We start from the raw sequence: 11,468 nt of genomic DNA, 5'->3' as shown, positions 1-11,468 counted from the left end.
GGCAGCCACTTAAAGGTTATCCTCAAACAACTGCAATTATATTTCCAATTTCAACTGCTTGCCTAGTCATCTCCTCATTGCAACTCTGCCATTAGAAGAATCATAGAATCATAGGTTGGAAAAGACCTCTAAGATCAAGTCCAACCATCCACCCAACACCACCATGCCTACTAAACCATATCTCGAAGTGCCACGTCTACACATTTTCTGAACACCTCCAGGGATGGGGACTCCACCACTGCCCTGGGCAGCCTGGTCCAATGCCTGACCACTCTTTCAGAAAAGAAATTTTTCCCAATATCCAATCTAAACCTCCCCTGACACAACTTGAGGTCATTGCCTCTCGTCCTATCACCAGTTACCTGGGAGAAGAGACCAACACCCACCTCACTGCAACCTCCTTTCAGGCAGTTGTAGAGAGCGATAAGGTCCCCCCTTAGCATTTGGATTGTCTTAATATTCCCCTCCCCCCCCAAAAAAACTGCAGTAAACCATGCAGTAGCCTCATGCTATCTAAAGAGGAGCTTAAACAATAGTTGGTTAAGTAACTGTTAAACTGTGACTATGCTACGTTTACAGAGCTTTGCAAAAACGCAGTACTTAAAGGACTACAAAAATATACATATATATTTTCCTCTCACTGAAGTACTGAAAGCAGAATGTACTCTGCTGGAAATGAAACGGTGGGCATCTGATGGCGTATTTTAAATAGCATTCCTCTTTGTGCATGCAGTGTAATGCCACCCAAGGGGGAGATTAAAAAAAAGTCTGTAATTTGCAAGTCCATTTCAAAGTCATATTGAGGAAGATGTGAAATTCAGGATAGGATTCTTGAGAGAAATCTCCCTGGAAAATGTGTATGTACCTCAGGGAAGCTTTGGATTTGCTTCCCCACACTGGAAGGCTGTTCTGTCTTTTGACTTTTCAATGTTGTTTACTCTTTGCATCTAATTTTGGAATTATTGAGTGGTCTATTATAAAAGTGTATCTTTAACTAACACGATATTTCTCTTCTGCAACCTCCAAGATTTCTAAAAATCCCTTACTATTCATCTTGAAACTTTTATCGGTAGTGAAGGATACAACAGTTACTCTTACAAGAAGGGATTAATCCTGCTGTCAGGTTAATACCTGACAGTAACCAACATCTACACTTGTGAAGGACCTTACTTCGTGACCCTGGGAAAACCAGGATGATGGCCCACATCAGTCTGATCATTCTCAAACAATTGCAAACAATATCATGCTTTAAGGTTTCAGGTAGTCATCAGCAGGGCTTAGGAGGGAATACTCTCCCCTAACAGACTTCTGGCTAAACAGGTTTGTCTCGCGTCGCCTCCCCTGAAGAGGCCACAGCCAGACCGGGCAAGAGGAAAAGGGTAACGTCGTTTCCCTGAGGTCAGATTCTCTTCCTTAGATGCCCGAGTGAGCAGATGCTTAGATTCAAACTCCTCACCGAACTCCATGTCAGAAAAGAATCTTCCCCTGGGTCAGATGAGGAAGGAGCAGGGATGGGTCCTGTCTTCACTTGCGGTGCATAGCATGGCCTGATTATAGAGATAAGCAATTTGGTCATGTAATCCCATCCCACTCATCAAAAGTGTAAGGAGTGCCAGCGATACCATGATCCTGCCTGTCTTTTTTCCACAGCCACAACAATTTGTACTGCAGAAGACTGAAATGCTTCAGCCCAACGCTGCAGTCTTTAGCTTTCATCTAGCACGGCATGAGGGTGAAACAAAAAGCAACCACAGAAGACCACAGCGTATAGCTTGAGTGATCTGGGTTTCCTCTCAAATTCTAATTAGTTTGATCTCACTTAATTTTTACCATACAGAAGTTAGATATCTCTTCTTAACTAGTCTTCTGGGTTCTTCTGTTAGTGGAGAGAATATGGCATTAACCGCTCTCCAAACCCCTACCCTGAAACTGCCCCGCTAACCACACAGAGAGCCGTGGCAACTAACATGGACAAGAAACCTACAGCTCATATAGCAATTTGGGAAATTATGAAACCATTGGAAGAAAAGGTCTCAAGTATTTTATGTTGATACTTACTGCTTGACTGTTTTCAGATCAAAGAGAACAGTGACAGAAAAGCTCTTGTGAGGATGTCTAAGCCACTGCGCTGAGATGATTCCCTCCACCAGTAAGACACTGGCACAGCCGCGTCTCACTTTACTGGGCATCAAGAGGTTTTTTGTCACTGGTATGAATGACAGATCGGAATCTGGCAGTACCTTTAGTTTGGCTTGTCCAGCTAAATGAAGATAAAAGTGTATTTTGCACTACAAACAGATGACACAAGGCTTTTTTTCTTTTTTAAGCTCTATACTGTCCATCCAAACACGTGAGAGCCACACAGCAGCCACAGTCAGACTATTACTGTGCACTTTGATCAATGCAACTTTGCAAGTCTCTCATGCCAACAACTCTCTCTTGAACTGGTATTGGGTGAGATTATCAGAACAAACCCAGAAAATGATGATCACAGTTTATACTCCTAGCATTCGCAAATGATAGGTTAAGGTTTAGCAGTGTAGTAAACTATAATCAATAATCTTGCTGCTTCTGCACTAATGCAAAGGCACTATATAGACTGTATCCATATTGCGTAGCCTAAAAATAAACAAGTACAAATTAAACAGGGCATCCATCAAATATATATATGCATGACACACTTACGAAAAGCAATTACTTGTGCTGACAAGAGCAAAATTCCAGTTTTGAGCTAATCAGGTAATTAAAAATAAACACAAAGTAACATAAGCTTAATTATTATTATTTTAACATGTTAAAAATACAGTCACATCAAAATAGGCTACGCAGTTATAAAACTGTTGCAGATGACATAAGAAAATAGTGTGTATATATTTTATATATAAAAATCTACAGTATTTACTAATGCTGATACATATTTGGAGCCTCGTATTGCTTGCACAAATTGTACAGCTTTATGATGAATTACAGAACCATCGTTAAACACTGAGATTATGACACTTAGCCACAATATTATATACATACATTTCTAAGCTGCTGTAAGCAATCAGAACTAAGGTAAGCCCAAGCCATATTTATCTTCACAATTTTAGTTCAGAGTTTCAGTGTAGTGCTTTGCTACGGTTACTTGGCTGCAGTCTGCAATTTTTAAAATATAAAATTGGCCAGTTTATTAAAAATTACATCAGACACGTTATATACACAAAAATTGTTTTTGAAATATACTAAGTAAATGTTACTTCCATTTGTAAAAATTGTTTTACTTCTGTACCTTAAAACTTACAGAGCCAACCTGCAGCAATTATAGGCACTAAAGCTCATTCTTTAAAGAGGGGGAAAAAAAAAAAAAAATCTATTTCTACGTATTCAGTTAACAAATCTTACAAAACAAAAGACAACAAGACAACCTTCCGAAACTGGTGTTGATACCAATGTTTGGTGCTTAAAGATGGGAAAAAAATCTCTCTGTTAAGCCCTCCAAGGACCTCTTCTGGCCGGATCCTCCTCCGCCTCCGCTCCCCTTGGTTGCGAGGAGGGGTCAGTGCGTTCAGCACTCGCTTCCCAGCACCCAGCAGCTCGCAGGGCTGCATCCCACGTGTGCCACTTAACCTGCTTTTTTTTTTTTCACCCCCGATTCACAGTCAAGCAAAGGAAAACACAAAGTAGAAAAGGTTGCAAACACTAATTAAAAATCCCTACATTACCAGGAGTCTAAGCTTCCTATGAAGAGTCAGGTCAGGAGCATTTTAGTGTGAAACACGGCACAGTCTCTCAGCAGCCCGACAGCACAGCGGCACACACCCAATCACAGACACGAACCCACCGGCTCTTTGGGGTAAAAAAGGGCAAAACCAAAATGGAATCGACATGACAAAGCTTAAGAGAAGGGACGCTGCATACTCGCGCAGCTCAGGGAATGTCAAGGCTCCACCAAATCTCCGACTCCTGCGTGTACTTCACAGGAGTGTCAAGGGGCTGGTCACTCTCCGACACCTGTGAGATTTGGCCCCACAACCAATTTATTTCGTTTGACAGCACAGCGTGGCAAAAACGGAAGATTGCAGCACCATTTCTGTATCTGGCATCACTCTCCCTGTGCTCCAATATTTTGCATATAGGATGACATTCTGAAGGTAGGTTTGGGTGAGAAGGTAAAAATCCTCCACTTTCGATGCACCTAAAAATCGAAAGACTGCCCTGAATTTTCAGCACCATTTCTTAGCCAGATTCGAGACACATTTTTGCCTTTCTGCGTTTGCCTGTCTGCTCCTTCTTGCTGAGGAAAACGACAAACAGTAGTCAAAGGAGAGGAAATTAACTCTCACATAAGATTAAATTAATAATCCCAAAGCATCTCTCCTGCCCAGAGCAGATACTGGGATGCTGAGGCAGCTGTATAAAAATGACAGAAATTCCCATTCAAAACGAATGGCTTCTCAAATAAATTACAAAGAAAAAATAATATGAAATAAAAGTACTTCACAAGCTTTGCCCAAAGTTAAATGCATTTACATTTAAACTCTTTAGCTCTTTTCCATATGCATTTGTGTATATAAGTGCACACTCACGCGTGCGCACACACACATCTATACAGTGCATTAACCACGTCAGTCAAAATAAAACTTGTAAATGTGTTACAGGTTTTAGGCAGAAAGATCGTAACACAAGTTATTTAAACGTAAGGAACAACGATGGTATTAACCACGTTGCGTACATGATCTTATTGCTATGTCTGTGTGCATCAGATCACTTCCAATAGCTTCAATGCAAGTCTAAGAACTCAATTAGCCTTCAGTCAAAGTCTGAAACATCTTTGAAATAGTGTTGTTATTTTCGAGAGTCACACATTTCATAAAAGAAATTTTCATAGAAGAACTGAGGTGGACTACTACAAACACAGTCATGTTGAACTGGTTTTGGTTCTTGCCACTTTATTTAGATTCTCAGAGAAGCACAGATTCATGCATAGCCAATCCATCATTTCTATTTCGATAGTGCTGGGCTTGAGCTGATGGGCTTGAATATTGGTATTGCGGTGAACCATGCTCTTCAAAGGTTGGTGAAGTCCTGTATCTTATTGGACTATCCGCCGAAACAGCAGGAAGACTATGGTCTTGAAAAGGCGTTGACTGAAAATGGTGGTATTTCTGGAAATTATCCAAGTGGCCTTTGTTAACGTCTTGGCTCCAGGGCTGCCTGTAGGGTTCATGTCTGTAAATATACGCTGCATCTGGCCACTTCCGATCTTCTGGTAAATAATCCACTGGAGGAATTATGAATTTGACACCTGTGGGGGACCTCGAGTTGCTGGTATAAGCATCAACAGGGGCTACTTCTATCTGACCAGGGGATGGTGAAAGAGGATTTTGGCGACCGGCAGGATAGGAATTCATTTGTAGTTTATCCAGAGAATAATCCACTGAAATAAAAGAACCATATGGCCTTCCAGCAGGGCTGGTTCGATTCCCATGATAATGCAGAGGTACAGAACTTGTATTGCCTATACTGGAAACATGCTTTGGAGAACTTCCGTGGTAAGTAGGTGGATTACTATAACATGGCAGTGGCTGTTTTACATTCAGTCCATGAGGTGGTCCGTCAGATGGTGATGAATATTTTGGAGATCTGGGTTGTGATGTGAAGGTGTAATTATTGGGTATTTTTAATGGAGTTGGTATTTTTTCAGTTTGCTTTCTTGGAGTATTAGAATACTTTATGTGCCTAGGGCTCTGTGGACGAGCTCTCTCAAGCACCTCTTCAACAAGATTCTCATTCCCATTATCAGCTTCTGGAACATTGTCATACTGAGACGCATTAGATCCTCGCTTACCTTCATCAGCATCCAAAACCCTCATCTTTTGCTTCACATTCAAAGGCTGCATTTCTCCAGGACTTGGTGGTGGGCCCGAAACCGAATGGTTTACGGGCCTTCCTTTCACCTCTGCAGTAAGTTTCATTGTCTTTTCAATTATTTTGATATCAGATGGTTTATTCCACTTCGGTACAAATTCCCTTCTTGTATTTGAAGTAGCATTAGAGTTTTGATTAGCAGCTGCATTATTATACTGTCTCGAGTTGTCTTGCTCTGTTGGCTGAGGCTTTCTTCTGCTGTCTACCTCGTTCTTAGGCATACTACTTTGTGTCTCTATTGGTCGAGTCTTCTGCTGTTTTAAGGAAGGTTTCTTTTCCAGTGAATTAATTCTTTTTTGGTTATTTGGTGAACTTTCTGGTTCTTCTCCTGGGGATGGTCTCCTCTCTGTCCTTCTTGTTGTTTGTGTACCAGTGCTGTTCTGTCCATTAAGCATTGGAGTGGAGTTAAGCATAGCAGGCTGAGGTCCTGATGGTATCTGCCCCAATGGCTTCTTTGGAAATTCATCTTCTTTACCTAAAACAAGAACAGTAACAACATAAATTCACCTTTGTACAAAAGTCTTCTTTGATCTGTTGGTCATGCAAGCAAAATTAGCTATGAGGCCCTCTATTACCTGGGCCTCTCTCTGGGTCACCATTCTACTAAACATCTCAAAGGTTTTTCTGTTTACTGACATCAAACAAAGATTTTGTTTAGGCTCTCATCTCAACCAGTTACTCTAGTCTTCCTTTCTATAGCTGACGCAATCTTGCCAAGCTTTTGCTCATTCATGACACAGCTGCAAAAAATTGTTTTCCTAGATGACAATTTGGTTACAGTACCTACTCTGTACGTAACCCTCCTCACACTGTCCCTGACACCTTGAGTAAACTACTTTGTCCACTTCAAAAATCCTTCCCGATATCCCACTCTCAATCTATCGTCTTCCATTCAGTCATCGTTCAATGCCCACCTCTGGTAAGCTAAACTACCAGCTCCTCACTCGCATGCACAAGCTTCCTACCAGACATCTTTGAACTTTCCCTCACTTCCTTTTTTTGGGTGGAGCTCCCCATTAACATCTACACAGTGAAGTCCTTGTTTCCCCTCGACCCCTGCCCAGAAATTTCATCCTGGGTATGAAAAAGCTACAGTGTAAGTAAAAGACTCTATGCAGAATCGTATTTTTTTTCAGTTCAGTTTTCTATCAGTTAGAGAACAACCGAGGCAGCTAATACTGATACTGGCTACGTCATGATTTTAATTGAGTGTTCAATGGATGAGTTTTATCGAACACAAGGACATCATTTACAGAACTAGGACATGAATGGAAAGTTCTGCCAGGCTGGAGCTCAACACATCGCAACAGCCAGGGGTAAACATCAGTTATGTGGGGACCCAGAACAATCCACATTGCCACTACAGAAGGAATAAAGAAGTGTTTCATTACTTGATGCTGCTCATAGAACATTTTACATCGAATTTTCCACTGCAGTCTTTCTGCTTAGCAGTCAACACCCTTCATATTCTCAGCCAAAGTCTTTTACCATATTCACTTTAGTACAACATTTAATTGTGTAACACATTACTTTCCCATTATAAGCAGAAAAGGTCACACACTTCTCATTAAACTCATTAATCTAAATTTAATTTATTTGATGTTCAGTATTGCCAAAAAACAAACGAACTTTTAAAGTCCACATAACCAAACAAATTCTACTCTGTATCGATTTATTAAGCAAAAGCTCTGTTGTAAGGAGAAAAAATGGCTACCCTTGCTTAAATGCCATGCAAAATAAATTATATAAAATGGCTGTCAGTAAAATAATTGTGTTTAATTCCACTTCTTCCTAAGACAACAACTGAAGAATCTTTCTCCATCATCAAAGATCATACAGCTAGCACCTCACTCTAGCTATTTGTAATTACAATTCCTTTTCTGTGTCTATACGGGTTCACAGGAGTGAATACACACAAACGTCTCTAGCCCTGACATCAGCGCTGTGGTTAGAAGCGAGCGATGTTCATTTTTACAGCCAATAGTACAAATTCAATCTTTGATGACTGGTTCATGATAGAGATACACAGAGGAAAGCCAACAGCCAAGGTCAGTACTATTTATTGTCACAGCATAACAAACTACCATCACGGATCAGTTGCTATATAAACTAAAGGAAAACTAACAGTTTGTGCCAGCTAGGACATACCAGGAGGACAGCAGAGAAGAATACAATGATGCCATGTGTTATGACAAGATAACTAAACAAAAAGTACTTAACAAACACAGTCTGGTTTTGCCAAACAATTAAACTCTCCTTTTCCTCATTTTCAAAGTCTTTATATGAGGCCACAGGTCAATGTACTGTTGGGACAAGTACTGTTTAATGTACTGTTGGGACCAGCACTGTTTAATATCTTCATCAGTGACACAGACAGCAAGATCGAGTGCACCCTCAGCAAGTTTGCAGATGACACCAAGCTGAGTGGTGCAGTTGACAGGCCAGAAGGATGGGATACCACCCAGAGGGACCTGGACAAGCTGGAGAGGTGGGACCATGTGAACCTCATGATGTTCAACACGGCCAAGGGCAGGGTCCTGCACATGGGTCGGGGCAACCCCTGGTAACGATACAGGCTGGGGGATGAAGGGCTTGAGAGCAGCCCTGCCCAAAAAGGACTTGGGGGTACTGGTGGATGAAAAGCTGGACATGACCCAGAAGTGTGTGCTCGCAGCCCAGAAGGCCAACCGTGCCCTGGGCTGCATCCCCAGCAGCATGGGCAGCAGGGTGAGGGAGGGGATTCTGCCCCTCTGCTCCGCTCTGGTGAGACCCCCCGGGAGTCCTGTGTCCAGCTCTGGAGCCCTCGGCACAGGACAGACATGGAGCTGTTGGAATGGGTCCAGAGGAGGCCACAAAAATGATCAGAGGACTGGAGCACCTCTCCTAGGAGGAAAGGCTGAGAGAGTTGGGGTTGTTCAGCCTGGGGAAGAGAAGGCTGAGGGGAGACCTTACAGCAGCCTTCCAGTACTTAAAGGGGGCCTATGAGAAAGATGGGGGAAATCTTTTTAGCAAGGCCTGTTGTGACAAGACAAGGAGTAACAGCTTTAAACTAAGGGAGGGTAGAGTTAGACTAGATATAAGGAAGAAATTTTTTACCATGAGGGTGGTGAAACAGTGGAATGGATTGCCCAGTGAGGCAGTGGAGACCCCATCCCTGGAAACATTCAAGGCCAGGTTGGACTGGGCTCTGAGCAACCTGGTCTGGTTGAAGATGTCCCTGCTCACTGCAGGGGTTGGGGTAGACGACCTCTAAAGGTCCCTCCCAACCCAAAGCATTCTATGATCCTATGATAAAGGAAACCTACCCTTTCCTTTAGAAATACACAACTTCAGAAACCTCAGTTAACATATAATAAACACATCCCACCTGGGGTTTCTGTAGAAAAGCCCTCTGCTCTTATTTTCCCGTAGTTATCCTCTGCTCAGTTATGACCATACAATTATTTAGACAAACAAACCTATACTCTTACACTGAAGGTACTCATTCTCCACCTTGCTACACCTCGGCAAAGAAAGTTACTCATGTCGAGTCCTCTCCCCGCTTACTTGTCCCCAGATGGGAGATTCCACACATCAAGTTATCTTACAGGATTATACACCTGGCATGCTGTACTCTGTGATGGAGAACACCTACACTACTGGTTGCAAGACAGTACAGCAAGTTACATGGTGGTGTAGGTCCTCAGCATCAGGCTCCAAAAAGTAGCTCTCGGAATTACAAGTCTTGTGGTACGTACCAAACACTTGTCATCTAAATCACATAGGACTACTCTTTATATCCCACTAATCCAGTTATAACCTCCAGGTGATCCACAGCAGTTATGGGATAGCACAACAAAATGGCTCCTCAACTTCTATAAATTATTTAATTTCTGTCCTTGTATGCAAGAAATGTTCTACTAGAAAAATGATTTCTTTCATGCTTGAAATTCAACTATTCAAGATAAAAAACTGAAGACAAGTTCCTCTAGCAGCTGCAATGCTTCCTTCATTTGTACAAAGACGTTAAAAGCATGAGCTGATTTCCTTTCTTCCAGCTTTTACTCTAAGAAATGCATACATACAATATGAGATCCTTTGAAATACACTTGGTTGTACAATAAAGGTGTGTTGGGTGTGAGTTTTTACTTGTGTTTTTTTTTAATTTCACACACTTAAGGTTTCTTAATTACCATTAAGCTCTAATAAAACCCAAGCGAGAATACTGCAAACATTTTTACTGAATTCTATCTAGGCTGCTTTGAAGATTACTTTCTGTCATCCTTCCTCCACATTTCAGGGTAAAAGAACACACTATAACCAGGCATATGTGGGCTGCACTGTCTAGATGATGTATGCTATAACATGAATTACAGCTGTAGAATGAATATCAGAGAAGTCTCACTCTGTCTGTTGTGAAACTGCTAAAACTCGACCTTAATTCATGTACTGAGTAACAAGCAAAGCGTTCCAAGACAATAGTTCGTTTAAAAGAAAATCTCTGCATTCTAACAGAATGATACCATGCTTATAGGCTCTAATACCGGAGCTTAGTGCTCTTAGTGAAAAGAAAAATAAGGAACAATGAGAACACGTGGAAGGAGGGTCAGCGGGGAAAACAAGAAATACAGCTTTAAATCTTAGCCACAGGGCTTCCACAGAACTTGGTTTAACTCGACCTCAGACAGAAACAGCTGACACAGCTTGCTTAATCAACCACATCTGCTATGTGAAACTTTAGGAAAGGCCACCTTGCTAGAGCTACTCCATTCAGTAATCAAAGCTACCAAGCATAGGCCTTGTTCTGGTTCAAAACTGCTCGAGCTCTCACCGCCTCCTGCCATGAAAAGCGCTGGAAGGAAAGGAATTGTAATAAGGATCGGTGATGCTGCAGCACAAAAACATCCTGCAAACCGGTCACCTTTTAAAGGAAAAGCAATTTGTTTTAAACTGAAAAACAGATATTTAATTCTAATTTGAGTATACAGATCATACATACATGTATGTACACACGGAGCTGTCACTTCCAGTGGAACTACCATGTACTTTAAAAAGCAAATAAAGCCTCCTTAAGTTCTAAAAAAGGCCACAAAATTAAACAAGTAGAGGATAACCAAACCTATCACCATACACATCAATAAAATGAGACATTCCTCAAATGCACAAAATAGCATGCAAAACATGTCCATGAATGCTTTAAGCAGTCCACTATCAGCAGGAATAACAAGAAAACCACGATGCTGCATGCTGCCAAGAAAGAAAGGTAATAAAAGCAAAAAGCTGCGGAAAAGAAACCACAATGCAAAAGCAAACAAAAGAAACCAAGTCACAACAAACATCTTTACTGTTAAGAGGAACACAAATAGCTTGCCAGACAAGCATGCAAAACCACCAGTTCCTCTTACAAGCCGCATCTCTTGTATCTACCAATTTTCCACTCCAAATCTACCCAAAGCCTCACGCGCAGCTCTCAACCATCACCTTCACTACTTCACCTAAACTCACTGTTCAGACTCCTCAGATCTGAGCATGCAGAAATGTTATGTGGATGTTTTCAAGGACATTCAATTGAATATCTG

General features: G+C 41.6%; 1 protein-coding gene across 6 annotated transcripts in view; it reads right to left on the bottom strand.

Moving 5' to 3' along the window:
- Positions 1-479: 479 nt before the first annotated feature.
- Positions 480-11,468, bottom strand: part of USP6NL (USP6 N-terminal like) — a 138,436-nt gene continuing 127,447 nt past the window's right edge. For all 6 annotated transcript variants that reach the window (XM_075428302.1, XM_075428301.1, XM_075428305.1 and 3 more), the window contains one exon: positions 480-6,385. In XM_075428302.1, the coding sequence (XP_075284417.1) occupies positions 4,944-6,385 (1,442 nt within the window). In that variant the 3' untranslated portion in view covers positions 480-4,943. The remainder of the gene's footprint in view (positions 6,386-11,468) is intronic.

Source organism: Opisthocomus hoazin, chromosome 8 (genome assembly GCF_030867145.1).
Source record: "Opisthocomus hoazin isolate bOpiHoa1 chromosome 8, bOpiHoa1.hap1, whole genome shotgun sequence".
Lineage (NCBI taxonomy): Eukaryota > Metazoa > Chordata > Aves > Opisthocomiformes > Opisthocomidae > Opisthocomus > Opisthocomus hoazin.
Note: the sequence above shows the minus strand (reverse complement) of the source record. Positions and strands in the feature narration are given on the sequence as shown.